The sequence below is a fragment of the Grus americana genome, chromosome 16 (genome assembly GCF_028858705.1).
Source record: "Grus americana isolate bGruAme1 chromosome 16, bGruAme1.mat, whole genome shotgun sequence".
Classification (NCBI taxonomy): Eukaryota; Metazoa; Chordata; class Aves; order Gruiformes; family Gruidae; genus Grus; species Grus americana.
This window is the reverse complement of record NC_072867.1, coordinates 6,328,149-6,347,195: the sequence shown is the minus strand read 5'-3', so window position 1 is coordinate 6,347,195 and position 19,047 is coordinate 6,328,149. Positions and strand designations below refer to the sequence as shown.

Below are 19,047 nucleotides of genomic sequence, written 5' to 3'. Positions count from 1 at the left end.
AGAAACAATGCCATTAAAAATTAAAAGGAAAGGCTTTTATAATAAGAAATTAACTTTGTCTGTTAGGTGACTGTTTCTTAAGCGGCTTTTGATCCATTACCAGTTGTTTTGCTCAAAGAGATATACTTATTTAAACAGGAACTCATTAACACAGCAGCTTCTACTTACTAAGATAATAAACAGCATAACATTAGTACTTCTTTGGGGAAATTTATTATTACAATTGCTCTTTAACTTTGCTTCAAACTGCCTGAATTTCACTTCTCCAATTTCTCAGCTGCAAATTCCACAAGGAACCTGGCACTGCAACTGTTACCATGATCGCTGTAAGGACTCAAGCTCGTATAAAAATCATGGTTTGGCCTATCTGTGTTTAGAGTTAATACATTTGTTCTGACACTGTTTTCCACAATATTAAGTCTTCTTCAAAGCCAGTTAAGTTGCTGATAGAATGGATTAACATGCATAGATAAAACATAGACCAGATGATAGAAACTTTTAAGTATTTGCACATTTACATTTATTTTTCCACCAAAGTTAGTTTCCTTTGTGCTTTCCTAAGCAATTCATCATTTGCAACATGATCCAAGATTAATTTTAGATGATCAATTATTAATACTAAGTTCTTTGCAGGGCAAATCTTAGTGGGGCTAAAAAACACCCCCCAAAACCAACCAAAACACACCCCCAAAACAACCCACCAACCAAAAAAACCCCAGTCTCAAAGCATTCATCATAGAATAGATTGTCAAGTGATAGTTAATGACTGGCAGAGTATTGCATTTGTACATGAAGTTTTTGGAGCTCCAGAAGATACAAACCAGTAATGACATCAAGCAATGTACTGAATCACTAGAAAAAACTGTCCCAGATGATTTTCCTAGCAACGTGATTGCATTGCCGAAGAGATGAGATTTTGTACAATAATTTTGCTCAGCAACAAAAGAAACACTTAGGAGATAAATCCTGATCTTTTCTTAGATTTGTTTCTGAGTCATTTTGCAGCTATAAACACTAAAGTGTCTGCACCAAAACCAATCACCTACCCTAGAAAACATGATTTGCTGCAGTAGAGTGAACCATCTTTTCTACTCTCATTCAAACTCAGTAAACATGAAGAGCATGGCTATGCTGCCCACTCAGTGCAGCACGTGATACAAGTGGAGCGTACATTCGTCATCCTTCTGAAACAGATTTGGAAGATGAACACATACACAGAACATTATAAGGTCAAAATATTACACATTTGGATAAATAACTCCTTACATACCCACACATACTCATTTTCTCCACCAAATGTTACATTTGTGCCTTTGCCAACAGAAGTGGCACAATTGCCAAAGTGAAGATTGTCCGATTAAAAAAAAGACACAGAGTTCCTAGAACTCTATTCATCATATTCTATGATGCTGCTCTAACTTACGTCATAAGAAAATAAAAGTAATAAAAAGATGTTTAAGTCATCTTTTCTCCACTTTTCCCTATTTCTTATCAAACAATTTTGGGGGAAAAATGGCAGAAAAGTCTAGAATATTTTCATTGGCCTCAGCCATTGCTGTCCAAAGAGCAGAATAGCATTGTAAAGCTGCTGTACTACAATGAAATTCAGTGGTACCCAGAGCAAACCTCTCCCCATTAAACAATGATTGTAATTTCTAAAGAACTAATTGCACAAGGCTACGTCAAACGGTATTTGAAAAGGCAAAACTGTGGCAACAGCATTTTGATCCAGCCAGCACACCAAGTCACAGTAACATGTCCAGAGAGCAGGTTCTACCGTAAGCACTCAGTAATGGCATCTTCATATGGCAAGTACCTTAGGGCTCAACAAGCATGTTTCTGCTTTGGAGAACGCCATCTTTTCCCATCCCTCTAAACCCACATACACTTGCAAGTCTTTTCACAAAATGGCAATGCTATTTCTCTATTATTACTGCTTCTTTTAAGCAGTGGAGCATATTGCTCCCAGCATCCAGTGATCAAATTATCTTGTCCAGTAAAAGCAGATAGAGTGACTAAGAGTTTAGCAGCAGTATCGAATCTAACCTTACCAGCTCAGAGTTCCTACCACAGACAGGGATGAAAAAGTTCATGACTGAAACTGCACATGGTTCCAGAATCATGTTGCATTACTACAAACAAAAAAACCCAGTCAGAATAAAATCAAAATGTCATTACTCTTAGCAAAAAAGGAGAACTGCAGTATAGACAATATTCATGTAGATCAATCCAGAGAAGGCTTCTGCATCCTCTTTGGAAGATGGAATACATGAAATTTAATTTTTCTATTCCATGCACCTATGTGACCATTGTTTCTTACTCAAGAAAGTGGAAAAGAATAGCATTCTTATCTGGTAACATTTTCAAAATACTAGACAGCTGGGACAAAACAACAAAGTCTCTACCTTGACTTCTCCTAGGCTTGGAAATATTTAAACACTGGGCTCTGATTCTCAAGTGGAAAATGCAAATTAAAACAGATTTTTCCTGGATGGAGAAACCACAGTGAAAACTATGCAGTCTGCATTTGTGTACTTCCATACCTGTTATTTTAAAAGATTTATTTTGGAACAGTTTTAAAATATTTGGAATGCATAAAAGCAAGTCTTAGTTATTTTATACTACGATATTAAAAGGCAAAAACATATGGATAGGACCCTTTATTCTGAACTGCCATTTGTTTTCTGCTTCCATGAGAAGGCAACTTCACTATTTAATACTTCCAGAGAATTATCAAAGAACAACACACTAAAGTTATATAACTTTTGACTACAAGTGTTTCTGGCAGACAGGTGAGCGCACGGCACTGGCAATGTCTTCTCACATTAAGACAAAGATGTCATGTTTCCACTACACAGGGAAAGGTTTATGTAATGACTGTACCATCCTGCACAAGCAAGCCTGCAGCAGCAAGGAAACTCTCAGAAAGAAAGTTTGGATAAGTTCTTCCTCCCTCATTTCCAAAAATACAACTTTCTATTTCTGGTTTAAGAGCTTTCATTGTTGCAGGTGCTCTATGCTGCACTACAGAGAAACATGGCACTCGCAGAAACAGTTGACAGTTAGCAGCAACTCAGGCTGGCTTGAGTGTTGCCTTCTGGGATTTCCATCACATTCTTTTCCAGTTCTGTAGAAACGAGAAAGTTATAAAATCAATTCACATAAATGATCCCATCCGATACTAAGGGTAACAAAAGCTGAATGAAGCCCCATTCACTCCTATATGCTTGAACTCAAGTAGACACTGACATGAATATGCTTGCAGGTGTTTGAAACAGGCTTTAAGGCTTGAAAAACCTCCCAGTCCTTCAGACTGCAAACAAGGGAAATACACATAAAAAGCAAAACTTTACATACTGATGAGGTTTCCTGCCCCAATTTGGGCTGTGTGCCCGGCAGTTTTCTCCAGCTCCTTTATCATGGACTGCTCAAAGGCCAAGGCAGCAACTCGGGAAAAGAACTCTCTGACATTTTCCCCTAGGAAACAGGACAGAAATTCTGTGTTTTTACAACTGCACAGCAACACAAGATCAAGCATAACAAGCACATCTGTGAACAGATCACTGCTCAATATTGGGACAGAACAGGCCTCTCCAACAATCTGTCCTCCATGCTGATCACTGCAGAGAGAATTTCTCATTTTCTTACTCTGGAATACCGTACCCTGTACTATACCTTTATTTTTAGTCAGCAACAGGGAGAATTCAGTTTGTGGTATAATTTTTTTTCATGGCCAATGTTGAGTAGCAGTGCACGTGTATTTATGTAACTACCTATGAATTAAACATGCTTAGACATCGCACAGCAGCTCAAGTACTCCTTTCTGTAAACATGACAGTGCAAGCACACATACAAATGCTCAAATAAAATCAACCGTTACTAAACCTGAAGTTTCCAATAGCAACAAAATGCAAGAACAACAAAAAAAACTGCATGGGAATGGGCGCATAAGGAACTTTAATTTCCTCCCGCTTTAACATAAGCCTTTGTGGTTATGCTGTATTTACATCCTTTGCAGTAACTTACCCGTTTTGGCTGAAACCGACCAGTATTCTGCCTGCATCTCATTGGCAAAGCGGATAGCATCTAGCTCTGTCCTTTCACACACAGCATCTGACTGAGTAAATAACATGGAATAACTTTAACATAAGAAATCTATCTGGGCTGGTAATAACATAGAGGTACTGTTAGCACCTATACCAAGATGATTCCAGTTTTCACAGTAGCCTTTCTGGCCTTGCCTTAGAACTCAGTGCAATCAGACACGATTGCAAGAACGTTCAAGTACTTAGTACTGCTTTTAAAATGGAAGTCTCCATTCACCTCCCACAGCATTGAAACAAAACAACAGTTAACAAGGGTGACCATTGTATCTAACTATATAGTGTGGTAGGGAGCTATAAAGACAACAGCCCAGTTACTGGTCTTTAAATGCTTGTCACCTCATCTTTCTCAGCAGAAGAGTTGCAGGATGGACTAATCACAATGACTGTTTAGGTATAATCTTTCTTCTCTTTGTCTCGATCCTTTTTTCTACTCCATCTATTTTTACTATGTTGTAACAAAAGGCCTTCCCCCCTTTTTATGTTTGCTCTTTCTTATCTCTTCTTAAGACTAAAATTTCTTGCCCCTTCAGTGGATTTTGCTTTCTTGCACTTAATTTTCAGGTCTTTTTCCCTTCTCATTTGTTCTCTGTGATGCACCATATCAGTATGTTGCTATTTGCTTTCAATTTCTAGCTTATTTGTGATGGATCATACCAGTCATCTTTGTATAGTTTTCTGTGCATTGTCTTACAATGGGGAGCCCCTGCACAACTGAAAAGAAATCTAAAAATTTGGAAAGGCTGATGTGACATCAAGATGAGAAGTAGAGTGAATCCAGTTGTGAAGATACTGATTTCATACTGAAGTAATACCTAGAACCCACAATCCTTTGCTTTGCTCTTGTCTGTCTTTCACTTGAAAGTGCTATCATTCTAAAAACAGAAACTTACTTACAGTAAGGAATTCTAGCTTAGACAAGACTTCAGATCTGCGTCCTCAGAGGTCTGGCACATTTAGCTTTTACTCTAACTCAGAAAAGGGAGCATAAGCAACACAAAGTACCAGAAAAACTGACAGACATGCAGTTTTCTGGGACTTATTTTCAGTGAAGGCTAAGAAACAAACTGCAGAAGTGATACTGTGGCAGCTGGTGGGGGTGGGTGGGAAATAAAAAAATCAACTAAACAGCAGAAGCAGCAAATTGTTTTGAAATCTTTAATAATTAAGTATTGATAGCTAGAGAAAGATTAGCACAAGACCCAGAATGGTACAGGGTGAGTGCATTATATCCTGTTCTGAATATTATGTCACATTCAATTAAGTAAGAATTCTTCCCTGTTCCTGAATAATGAACACACTGTCCCTAAAACACAAAATAACAACAACAAAAAAAACCCCCACAAGCAACAAAACCTTCAAGATCATTAGATACTCTGTTCTTTTGTGCACCCAACTTTTCTCTACCTTTTCAGCTGTTTGTATGTGCTTGAAAAATGTCATGCAAGGAATGGAAATAGGGATATTTCACTAACTATCCATTTTTTCTGAAAGCTGCTTCTTAAATGTCTGCTGTTCTATTTACCTGTGATTGTCTTTCTTTCTGTTTAGGTTTTTCCCTCAAGGTCTTTTTCTCAACAACATTGTGTACAACTTGCAAGGGAAATAACTTGAGGAACTAGGAGAAATCTGATTTCCTTATTTGCATTCAATTTACTTACCACCAAATCTTTTTTTGTTCCAACTAGAAAGATGAAGCTAGAATCTGGCTCATTCTCCCTCAATGCATCTTCTAGCCACTGTCTGAAATACAAAAGAGAAATGAGAGCATCAGAAGAGGGATTAAGAAACAGAGGAGAAAGTGACAGATAATAGGGTCACCAGAAAAGTGAAAGGATGAACTTATGTGAGAGTATCAAAAGCCTTTTTTTCTAGACAGAAAGAGACCACGAGCTATTCTAACTGCTTTGAATACATGCCTTCCACTAATGAAAAGTTCAAATACACCCACTGTAGAGTGCAAATTCAACAATGATTTTAGCACCTAGAGAGGACATTTATCAGTATAAAGGAGGAGGAAAAGTTTTGATCAGAATAAGGAATAAGAAAATAAGAAACAGAGGAAAAGATACAAACAATATAGCAGATTAGATACAAACAGGAATAAAGAAGAGTGAAATAATCTATTCAGCATTACAAAATAGCTCCCTACGAAGACTGCATGATTCTTGTCTCATAAGCTTTTATATTTTTGTTACTCTGGCAATCAAGTTCCTCTTGAGTCATCCAACACAAGTCAAGGAGGGAAAAGAGTGTGTGGGAAATCAGGTTCACAGGCTTCAATTATTTTCAGCCAAGCAGAGACACTAATATATATATTATTTTACAAAGTCCTATGTAAATGAGCTAAGTACCACAGCAGTAGTCTAAGGAAATAGTCTAATACACATTCAAATAAGACAGAGTACAGGTTGTAAAGAAACATGTACCTGCATTACAGTCACAACAGTGTGTTAGAAATATATACACTCTGAGCTGGTAACAACAATGAGGATCATAGATCCACGTAGGGTTTTGCAGCCTGCACTAAAAGCAGAACAAGTTTACTCATAAAAAATTAGCATGCTGTTGTAACCAAACCATTACAAGTACCTGAACCAGTAAGTTTAGCTATGTCTACATATACTTTGAGTTTTTAATTTTCTCTCCTCTTTTTGACAGCCTCTCTCCCAACAGAATCACTACAGAAACTAGAGGAAGAAAGTAATTTTGGGCTAGCAGTTCACCTAGAAAATGAGAGGCTCTTGAAACATTATACATGAGATGCATCTCATCGATTTCACCATTTACATCAGATGCCAGCCTGTTATTCTGTTTACAGCAAATGGAGAAAAAAACCCATGCTTTTGGGGTGCACTTCATCTCTTCCTGCATGTCTAGTTTTGGAAGGATCAAGCTCTTACTGAAGTGCATTTTCCTCTCCGCTGACTATAAATGAAGTCATAGAATCATAGACTGGTTTGGGTTGGAAGGGACCTCAAAGATTCCCTGCCATGGCAGGGACACCCTCCACTAGAGGGTCAAGGATAAGTAGTTCAAATATATGCTCTGCATTTTCTTCAGAAAAATCCTGCCCTACGCAATCCAAACAAGTGACTGTCATTCTTCATTTCTTAGCTCAATAGAAAATACACTCACAATGCAGCAAGTTCTCAGCAACTACAGGCTATCCAAGGCAATTAAACCAGCTGTAAAATCTTTAAAGGCTAAGCCAAAAATACAGAAACTTACTTGGTGTGATCCAAAGTCTGGATATCAGCCAGATCAAACACTGTTATTATAACTGCAATAAAAGACAAGAACAGAAAAAAGTTAGAAAGTGTATCAGAAATCTCTCCAATTCATCTTGTTAAACAGAGAAATGTTGACATATACAGTGCAAGAGCAGATTTAACACAGAGATGGAAGACTATCCATTTGCTCATTCCTCTCCCTTCTCTAGCACCCAGTGAGACTGAAGTCCTCAGTCTTCAACCTTATTTAGTCTTTACTGGTAGTCTGCAGTCTATAGCACTATTACTCATTTTATTTTGGAACCACTTTAATTCCTGCAGAAATTGTCTTACCAAAGGGAATGCCAGAAGCACTCACTTTGACTTCAGCAATAATCTTACCCAAACCTTTTATCACTGCATCATCAGAACATGCAGAGTTGCAGGTGTGACAACATATCAATTCATAAGCTTTTTAGTCCCTTCTCTCCAATAACAGACAATCCATTCCACCACACTGTGTCTATAGGTACCTTTCCAAGGAGCACATATGCATATACGTTTCCACATAAAGTACAACCTCCTGTCACTGCCAGGATCAAATTAATATTGTTCTCACCCTCTGCTCCTCGGTAGTAAGCAGATGCAATGCACTTGAACTTTTCCTGACCTGCTGTGTCCCATCTGTGCAATGGGGGGAAAAAAAAGAAATTTCAGGTTAATGAAACCCAGTGCAACCTGAGTAAACATGCTAATGAAGCAGCAGACTGGTACAAGTTGGAGAAGAATGTGATACCAAAGAAGTGTTACCATCTGGAACAAGTTATTTATTAACTACTGATAGAAGTACAGTAAAGCTCTATTATTTAATGAAGACATTTGAACTCTGCTGTTATCTTCCTTTTTTTAAATTTTTTAAATACTGGTCATTTTGGAGACACAATTCAAATACTCATATTCTGCATGGTAATACCCTTTTTTAAAACAGTTTTCCTCACCTGTGTCATTTGCATGTATTTCTAGGGCAATCTAATTTTGAGAATTTTCTGTGCTAATACTAGCTAAATCATATATTAGCACATAGTAGAATGTTGCAACTGCTAGATATGATATCTGTCCATACACTACGAATAAGAGACCTACAGCTCAGTCTGCCAGGTACTAATGACGCCATGAAAGAAAAATCAAGAAAGTGCTTCTTATTAATGAACATGATATGCAGTCCTCTCAGCTACTGCCAGCACTACAGAGGTTTGGGGATTTGTTATAGCCCAGTTACAGATACTTGGAAGTTTATCTTGTATGGAAATCTCTCAGCAAGAGGGGGCACTAGTGCTTATGACGTGGAAATGTTCTACCCAGCCACTGAGGATTTTGCAGATAATGCAACCTGACGTTTAGTAGCTCATGAACCTTATCGCTTCAGCTGGCAAAATACTGATGCATCAGTCTATGTTTTTTGAGGAACTCAGGTTCCAAAAGGATAGTGCCTGGCAGAATTTTCAAAAACATAATGGCACTGAAATCAATGGGAAATAGTTTTCTAAGTATTTTCCAATAAAACCCACTAGCCATCTATTTACATCAATGGTATCTCAGAAAAAATATGTTCCTAAGTGAAAAGGTTTAAGATTCGTGCACTAAAATACTTCATGCAAATCACCTTATTTCTGCTCTAGGTTGGAATACAGCATAGATGATTCAATAATGCCCCCTACAGAACAATTTTGCTAGCTGGAAATACCAAAGAACACCCCTCAGCAGAAGCAAAGCAGGTGAGAAACGGCCGGGATTCCCACTAGTGATAAACAAAGCTGAAAATCAAAGATTTTAGGTTCACATTCTAATAAAAACACTCAAGGCTTCCTATGATTTGGGGAAAATCAGTTATTCCCTAAGAGATGCTGAAATCACTGGACACCTTACCACCTGTGAGAATAAAATTCCCAATAAAGCCAAGTTCAGTGCTCATTGTGCCTACTAAACTCAAATGACAGAATGGTCTAAGAGTAGAACTGGACAAAGCCTCTGGCAAAAGCTTCCACTTGACTTTCAAGAAATTTGATTAAAAAAGGCAGAGCTCCACTGAAATGGTGCAAGAGATCCAAGATGAATTTTCATTGACAAACTTAGTACAATTTTTAGGGATGAGAAATCTAAGAGAGTAAAATTTTTAGTAAAACTGCAAGTCCAGGTACAAAATCTGCTTTTCAGATCACATTATTCTTTGTACAATTTTATTATTTTTAAAAAAATCATTATTCCACTTAGAGCCTGACGCAATTCAAGCTCTGCTGAGATTGCACTCTGCACAATACTTAACCACGCTGCTTCAACTTACATCTGGAGATTGTATGGTATTCCAATTATTTCAAAACGTTCAATTTCAAAATCCACTCCAATGGTCGCCTTATAGTCTCGGTCAAAATTATCTTTACAAAATCTGCAATAAAAAAAAGGGACCAGCTACAAATAACTGCAAAATTAACACTATCTAAGGTATTTTATAAAGAAAAGAATTAACTAACTGTGGAGCGGCTATTTACTGCAGAAGCATATATAGAAGCATCGAGAAACTAATTAAAAAAGGAAATACTAGATAACAAACTAGAAAGCTGTCCTGGTTTCAGCTGGGATAGAGTTAATTCTCTTCCTAGCAGCTGGAATAGTACTGTGTTTTGGATTTAGTATGAGAATAGTGTTGATAACAGACTGATGTTTTAGTTGTTGCTAAGTAGTGCTTATACTAAGTGAAGGACTTTTCAGCTTCCCCTGCTCTGCCTGCAAGGAGGTGCACAAGAAGTTGGGAGGAGACACAGTCGGGACAGTTGACCCCAACTGACCAAAGGGATATTCCATACCATATGACATCATGCTCAGTATATAAAGCTGGGGGAAGTAGAAGAAAGGCGGGGGAGACATTCAGAGTGATGGCATTTATCTTCCCAAGTAACCATTAGGCGTGATGGAGCCCTGCTTTCCTGGAGATGGCTGAACACCAGCCTGATGGGAAGTAGTGAATGAATTCCTTGTTTTGCTTTGCTGGCATGCACGGCTTTTGCTTTACTTACTAAATTGTCTTTATCTCAACCCATGAGTTTTCTGACTTTTACTCTTCCAATTCTCTCCCCCATCCCACCCAGGGCATGTGTGTGTGTGAGAGTGAGCGGCTGTGTGGTGCTTAGTTATTGGCTGGAGCTAAACCATGACAAAAGCATATACATCTAGTAAACTCTCAGGATGAGAATCAGAATAAAATATTTTTGGACTTTCAAGGAAGATACAGTATCTTATAGTTCTAGTTACAAGGGAATATATTTTGGGTCAAAAATAATGACCCAAATGATTAATCAATGAGATTAAAAACTTACGATATCTACTCAAGAACGTGGAAGAAATAATAATAATAAAACACAAACATAGACAGAAAGCTGTCACAGTGATCACAAGCTACAGAAATTCAGGGATCTGTTCACTAGATTTAGATACAAAAAGGATAAGAGCTGTTTTTAATATCTGGTAAAAGAGTCAAATAAGTATTCTTCTGCATTTTCTCTGTCTTATTTTATAAGCTATTGAAAAACTTGAGCTACCTCTACAGTCTTGCAGCTGTAGAAATGAGAACAGGTACCCACACAAGGATGACTTTAAAATGTTTCAGTGAACAACTCTGCAAGTAAGGACAAAACATGAAACCAAAACTCAGACTCTGGAAAGATTTTTTTTTTTTTGTACCTTCTGATTGTTTAGCCTTTAGACTGGACTTCTTACAGAAACACTGTATCCTATTTGACTGGATAAAAGTAGTTCAGAATATAACATATACCAATTGAAGTGCAGGAACATGACTTTCTGTGTTAGTATATCAAGCCTGTCTCATACTGTAGACTTTGTTTTGTCTTTTATCTAATTATAAAACTATCGTTCAAAACAGAACCATGAAGTACAACCTTAAATGGACAGGAATGGAAACATTATAACATTTATTTGAGAAAGAGCAGAATCAAACCATTTGCTAAGAGATACTGTACCTGTTGATAAGGCTGGTTTTCCCAACATACAGGTCTCCTACCACAACAACTTTGGATATTTTCAGCCTGTTATAAATATTTAAAAACATTACATGGTTTTAGTAGCAATTTTAACATTCTCTCTAAAAAAATTTTTATTTAGATCCTTAAATTGCAAGTGATGAGCACAGGTATCCGTGAATCTGTGACCCCAGTTTACCTAAATGCTGCTGTGCTGCAGGATCAGAATCTTAAACTATAAGAAAGAAAAAGAAAGTCAAAAATGAAAAAAAAAAAAAACCAAAAACCCTCTGAAGCAGAAATAGTTAATTTCTTACCCTGCATGTTTGGGTTTTTTTTCTTAAATATAATCCAGTGGGACATAAATTCTATTCTATTAAAATTGCTTTGACTACAAGTATATACATTTGGCAGTTTGCACATAAGACCACAGAGCATCTGCATCCTTTAATTAAAATTATTCACAAGTTTCTCATTGACTTTAATAGTACAAATCAAGTCCTAAGTGCAGAAACAAGAAATTACTGATAATAAAATAACCCACTGCAGACTTTGTCTCTGGGAAAAAAACCAAAAAACCCACATGGTTAGAGTCTATATATTTTCTGACTATCTGGAATAATATTAATCTGAAGCTGGCTTCATGCAAATTATCCTCTTTGCTCTGGGTCCTCCCACAGAATACAGCAGGTGGGCTTTAGATGACTCAGCCTGCATTCTTAGAATTGAAGTGTATCTTTTAGGAGATACAGGTGGATAGGTGAACGTAAGTGTATTTATTGACCTAAACTTGATTTGACATCTCCTGTGCATATGCTACAAAAATGGCTTAAAAGGTTTAACATTCTTTGTATCAAGGAATAGCTTTTAAACAAAGGAATTAATCTTCTATTGAATACTATTTCTGGTTATATCAGGCTTCCAGGTGATGCTGATTCCAAGTTATCTATTCTAAATAGTCCAAATCTTGACTAGTAAGCTGCATGACTAATATTTCAGAAAAAAAGAAGGCATTTTGTGTGCCAGTCAATGTTAATTGGGTGGCCACAGGCCCCTAAGCCACTGACATGTCTCTGCCTCATACACTGTTACTGATAGAACACTGAATAAAACCAACAACCTTAAGGAAAAAAACAAAATAGTAAGTGATGGCTTAGAGGTGTGTGTTCCATTAATTCATATAGTGAAAAAAAAAAAGCTCCGTAGATTAGACAATTTAACACATTGATGGAATATCAAAAAAGTCTTAAATACAGCCATTAGCTACTGAATGTCTCAGACTACCTTTCTGAATGACAAAGGAATATTCCATTACTTGGGATAATAGAAAAGGAAGATAATGGCTATTCCTGTCAAGTTTTACAATTACTGTACAAAACACTCAGTTGACTGTCCCTTGTACCTCTGCTTCACAAAAAAAATATGACCTAATAATAATATCTAGAGAGCAGTGACAGGAAAGTGGTTTAATTTTATTCACAAAGCCAAAATGTAAAGCTTTTTAGCTATACTGTTACCAGAATAAATGAACTGGAGAGTTGGCTTACTCTGGAAACAAGAAAAAAACCCAAATAGACCTTGGTTAGAGAGGGGGGAAAATGCCTCAATTCACTAAAGTATGTCTTGCTAGCAAAATTGTCCGGACACTTGTATCAAATTTACATGAAACTAAGACAGTGACTGTGTTTCTAAAAAGCAATAAACAAAGCAATAAACTCCCTGATGTCTCTCAGGGAGACATATTTTGGCTTTTTTTTTTTTTTTTTTTTTTTTTTTAGCAAGACTCCCTAGTGAAATGAATAAAAAGTTCTGTTTAAAGATGGATATCATGACAAGTGTCATGGTAATCAACAACTCTAGATTTGAAAGAATAGTGAGCTAATTGCCATTATTCATAGAAGCTTGACTTTATGAAAGATCCTTCACTGTGCAACACAGAAGCATTTATCACTAAATCATACGGCTATTTATTTTAACTGAATAGTGATGATTTCTAACACAGTTTAGTTTTCTTGCCTTGCTTCAGGAATTAAATCAGTACAAGTAACAGCTCTGGGAGAGATGATGTGAAAAAAACCAACTTAATATTACAAGGGCACAAACCACTTTATTTGGATTTTTTTCAATGCTATATATTTACCAGAATTTTGTTCCAGTTTTAAGGAAACATTTAAGACAACTTCTCAGCACATACACATATAAAAGACTAAAGCTAGATTCTTATGTGTTTCAAGCAACTTAGAACTGCTGTATGTTTATATCCCCCCAAAGCCTTTATTAACTGCTCACTTGGAACACCAACAGAGAATACAGCAAGGTTAGATCTGCCCTATTCCTTATAGCTGGTCTAGAATTTGGTTGCCATACTGACTTGCATGTGCAAAATTTAACACTAATTTTAAACAGCCAAATAATCTTTTGAACTAAGAGTTTAGTTCAAAGTTGCTAAACAACTATTCGTTGCAAAACAACTCTGCTATTTTTTCAACACTACTTATGCCAGCAGAAAAAGTATCTTTGATACTCATGGGAAGAAGAGACCCTTTATTCATTTACTGTCAAACAGGTCAGAGAACTGCCATGTGCATGGGCTTAGCTGCCTTGAAACATGCTGGAGTAGGGAAGATAAGGGATGAGGGAGGAAAAGCATATGAAGGAAGCAGGCTATAAAGAGCTTAAAATACTTTCTTCATTGCGTACTTGATTTATTACAAACTTACCCAGCTGTTCCAGTGCTCTGTTGACAAGCAGTTCTGACCTGGGCATGGAAGTGCTCTTTGAACTGCAGACAGGCCTCAGGTGTGTACCACTGAAAATAGGAGAGAGCAGCTACTGGCATAAATTGTCTGATGTCTAGTTTGCAAGAAGTCAAATCAGCAAGGAAAAAAATAGGTAAGATTAATTCAAAGGGTTTGTCAAGCACAGGGATACCCTGGCATAAGGAACGGGATAGCTTTGGTTAGAAGGCAGTAAGGCTTCCCCACAGTTACATTTGTAAAAACTTCTTTGGACAGCACCATCATTTAAACACCTTTCTGAGAGTCAGCAGACACTAGCTAAACTTCCACAGCCAAACACATTTGCTCATCTTTCTGTACAGTAACAAGTACCTTAAATTATCCCAGTAATCTAAGACACACAAGACAAACACAGGTGGGAGCATACCACTAGCACATCATTGTTACTACGAAGTATTTTAGATCTCTTATTTGTGTGAAGCACTGTTTTTATTACTAGTTTTTCATTAGGCATTAGTTAAAAACAAGGAAAACTTATTTTAACTTATATTTGCTTAAAATAACTGTGGTAGTTTTTACAAAATTAAAAGCAAAATATGTGGCTGAGATCAAGCACAGAAAGAAATGCTAATTCCCTTAAAAGCATCTTTTGAACAACTGAAAAAACCAGAATGGTTAATTCCTTCTCCTTCTCTGTCCTTAACTCTCCTATTACACTTCAAGTACAAAACTCTTTGGGGACATGAATGATCTTTTCCGTTTGTGTTTCTACAGTGTCTACTACATTTGATCTACTGTATGACTAAGGTTCCTATATAAACAGAAAATGAAAATTGCCTCAAATTCTTCAACAAAAACCTCCATATAGATCTAATTAGGCTTTTCACATATTTATTATCAGCTACGGGTCTTATTTCCCCTCGGTGTAGGAACTCTTTAAGCATGTAATTATTAATATTTGGCTGAAATAACAAGATAGCTATTATAACACTTTTGTGGCAAGGTTAAAAGAAGAAATGAGGATTATTAATAAAGATATCAGCAACGAATGGGAACATGAGGTCACGTTCATCTTTGAATAAAATCCTTAACCAATTTGTAATTTTAGTAGAAGACAACAACTATACATTAAATTAAAATACTATTAGCTCAAGAGAAAGATACTTCAATGTGGCAGGAGGTACATGCTGTGGCCAGAGGGATAAAGAATGCTTACCTTGGGAAACTGGGAGATTATTCTGTCCCTACTCACTGGGGGAACCAAATGCATTAGGTTGGACTTCATCCTCCAAATTCAGTTAAATTCTACCAGACAAGAAATACATAAAGAGAAACATAGTATTCAGGAATTGCTTTGATACAGAGAAAACATGATTTAAAAAAAATAATTAACAGTTCCTACAGACTCGTCTTCCTTTTTTTTTTTCCCCCCCCCTTTCAGTACAACGGGCAGTTCTTTGACTTTATTTGCCTTAAAGAACACCTGTTTCTTATGTAAAAGGCACCACTTCAGTGCATATAGCTGTAGTAGCAAACAGTGGCTTTCTGTAACTACAGGGCACCAACTCTAATTCCATGGGAGGGCAGAGAATTGTTCACTTAATTCAACATAAGTCCTTGCAGTTTACCCCTCAAAGGATTTTGCAGTATTTAATTTAAAAACCTTGCTCATCATTGTTCGAAATGCCTCTGCACTAAGCACATCAATAAGTGTTAGGGAATACCAGATTTCCTTCGGTCAGAAGAAAGGAGGAAAGATGAAGCTGCCACATTTCTTGGCACAACATCAAACTTTCATCCCAGATCATCTCAGAAAGAATGAAATCAGTAGATAGTCTGACTTGGAAAAAGAATAATGTTCACATGAATATCACAAATGCATTTAGATATCCCACTTGAGACATATCAATTTGGTTACGCAATGAAACCTCGTGGGTTGTTGGGGGAGGGGGACCCTTAATAGGGCACCAATTTCTTACTGACATTCAAAAGAATGTTTCTAACAAGAACATGTAGCAAAGTGTAAGGAAGGACTCACCGTGCAGGAGCTGATGCAGCAGGATCGCAGCCACACAAACAGCTCAGCCTGCTGCTGCGTGGCCATAGCAACAGGCTTGCAACAGTTCCCTTCCTCCCTTTCTCTTCCAGATTGGGAAGGCGGAGTTGGAGTAATTTAACTATACATTGGGCCCTAGTTTTAAAAGAACAAACTGGTTTTAGTGGCCATACAGATTCCTTTGATCAGAAACTGCTCCTTAATAAACCAAATGGTCCCCATATCCTGCATAAGAAAATAGTTCTGTTTTCTTCAAAGATAGTTTGTATATATGGATACAAAGAGCAGGATTAACCCATCAGACAAGGAACTAACAGAGTGGGGAACTGTTACATTGCTAATATTAAGCATAGTAGCAATTATAAAAAAAACTCCTGAGGGATTTTTGCAAAATTTCAACTTGATTTCATCTCAGCTTTAGAGTCAGGATGTGCATGCCACCAATGAGACATTCTGAATTACATAAATGTCTTTCTAGTCATTAGTAACCTTGCTTTCTAACATACCAAACACTAAATACAAGGAATAAGACATCACATAGCTCTTTTGCATTGCCTAAGTATTATGAATCATTAGTTTAGACAGCATTTAGTAGGCTAGACTGTTATTTAGGATGCTAAAAGATTTTGCTATTTATTTCATTAGGATATAAATTTCAGGACAAAAGAAAGCTCTCAAATTCTAATAGTCATATTTTGATAACGCTGGAACTGGCTCGGACCTCTGAATATCCAGGAGACAAGCCTCTTCCATTCCTACAACAGACTAAAAATGTTAAAGGGCAAATCAATGTGGACAAGTAATTTTACACAACGAGTAAGCATATAACAAAAAACCTACAGTTGTGTTTTACAACTCCATGCTAAAAATAATGCTCCAAAAAACCTACTAGTCCACTATTAAGAATTAGTGTTCTGTTCTCTTTTGTGAGGAATTGCTTTCAAATCACTTCAGGCCCTCATATGATCTCAACCATACTGAAACACCCACTTCCCCCCAAAGAATCCAGATTTGCAGCTGATGGGTTATTCACCAGAGAAGGTAACATTACAGTATTTATTACCATATGCATAGTTCTACTTATCATGCTACTTGTGAATGAATAAAACTAGAGGTGTCTAGAACCTTTTTATGGTGTGCTCCTGCCCTTTTGGCAAATTTGAATGATTTTATGGCAATATTAATGTCTTAAAATATTAGTTCTGAAAACAAAAACTCTGCCAGTTGGTAACAGTTTCAAACACTAACTTGTTTTCTCCATATTCTGCTAGTTCTGGTTCAACACGTCCTAAGCATGTAAAAATCTGTCATGTGTACATAGGCTGACTCACTGCTCATCTCTGAGAGATCTTTCACAAACTAAGTTACCAAAAAAAACCCAAAAAAAAACCCCAATTGAACAGTCTCAGTGAATCCAAAGTACAGGAGGGACCAAGGCAACCAAACGGCAACATTTTAAAACGTTCACTTACATTTAGTGCATTTAATCTAAAGCTCACACACACACATATCCCGATTTACCAAATTGAAACATTTGCCACACCATTAGAGGGAAAAGATCAATGATTTAATAAATAGAAAGCTGCTAAAAATACTGAGAATGATTGGTACTGAGATAAAGATTTTCTCTTCTTACAGAGCTGAAGGGGATTCAGTCACCAGGGAGGACTGGGAAGATAGCGTCTCCATGGCACCACAACCCTCTGTACATCAATGTTGCAGGAACAGTAGCACTAGCAAATTCTGTGGATAGACAAAGGATTTGAGGAAGGCATTCAGAAGCTGTACATAAAATAAGTTAACATCCTGACCACTAACCAAAATCAGTATTCCAAACTATGGTGAAGGACAAAACAGAACAACTTGAACCAAAGGGACGAGAGCAGAGTTAACACTGCAGGAAAAGAGAAGTCTCTGATCTTCTCCTGCCCCTTCTACATTAAGAAAAGTTCACTTTCTTCATACTGAAATAGGGTGAAACTTTGCTAACATATAGTTAGTGAAAGTAAAATCTAATTCAGGAAAAAAACCTCTACTTTAAATAATCTGCTCTAAAATGTTGCAGAAAAATGAATTCTTTCCAGAAAATATTTTCTAAAGTAGTTTTTCTTTTATGGATTTTGAATATCAACATGTGTTCTATTTTAATCCGGCTGATCTGAATGACTTTGGCTTTGTAAAATCCAGTTTAAGAACTTTGATTATTATAATTGTTACTCAAACATAATGAAAAATATCTCAATGACTTATCCATTTGCACTGAAAACTAACCTTATATGGCACAAACTATTCAGAGCTGTTTTTTTCCTGATGCCAGATCCCATCTGACAATCCAGAGCACCCTTAAGTTGTGCTAGCAACATTGCAATGATACTCCCTGTGTATCATCTTCTGAACAACACCGTACTTTTTAGCAGAATCATACCGAAAAAGATGGCCAAGTCTTGAACACAGTTATGTGAAACTACAGGATAATGGAAGCCCCTGCTACACATTCTAGCTGTTTAAGGTGACATTCTGGAGAAGACTAGAAAAGAAAACCTAGTCCAAAGCTACTGAGCTCCCTTCAACCCTCGTACCTCAAGGCACTCACCTGCTCTATCTCTGCCATTAACTCGGCCACCATTTTGTTCAATCTGATTATTATTTTTTTTCATTCAACTGAAATTCAGCTGAATTTACTTTAAAAACACAGGGTGAGAAGACAGCCTCCCTCCGTGCTTTAGCAGAGAAGCGAGGTAAAACGGCTTCCACCCCGCAGCTCCACGGCGGCGTTTCCCCCATTTCCTCACACGCACCCTCCCCGCCCGCGGCGCTCCGAGCCTCGCGCTAGCGGCACCCCCGGCTTCCAATTCGCCAACTACGCCGTTGACGCTATTCTCTCACCTCACCAACCGTCAAACGCGG

General features: G+C 37.2%; 1 protein-coding gene across 3 annotated transcripts; it reads right to left on the bottom strand.

Annotated features, from left to right (window-relative positions):
• Positions 1-496: 496 nt before the first annotated feature.
• On the bottom strand, positions 497-19,001 carry RAB36 (RAB36, member RAS oncogene family). Of its 3 annotated transcripts, none has more exons than XM_054844584.1 (13): positions 18,734-18,942; positions 17,777-17,883; positions 16,123-16,275; positions 15,301-15,389; positions 14,067-14,155; positions 11,347-11,412; positions 9,657-9,758; positions 7,935-7,999; positions 7,335-7,386; positions 5,765-5,846; positions 4,027-4,117; positions 3,358-3,477; positions 497-3,127 (listed from the first exon to the last, which is right to left on the bottom strand). In XM_054844584.1, the coding sequence occupies exons 4-13, from the start codon at positions 15,367-15,369 to the stop codon at positions 3,063-3,065; spliced, it is 801 nt and encodes a 266-aa protein (XP_054700559.1). In that variant the 5' UTR covers positions 15,370-15,389; positions 16,123-16,275; positions 17,777-17,883; positions 18,734-18,942; the 3' UTR covers positions 497-3,062. The 3 variants fall into 3 exon arrangements, with proteins under 3 accessions (XP_054700559.1, XP_054700560.1, XP_054700558.1); XM_054844585.1 differs by having other exon boundaries at positions 14,067-14,199; positions 18,734-18,915; XM_054844583.1 differs by having other exon boundaries at positions 16,123-17,883; positions 18,734-19,001.
• Positions 19,002-19,047: the final 46 nt, after the last annotated feature.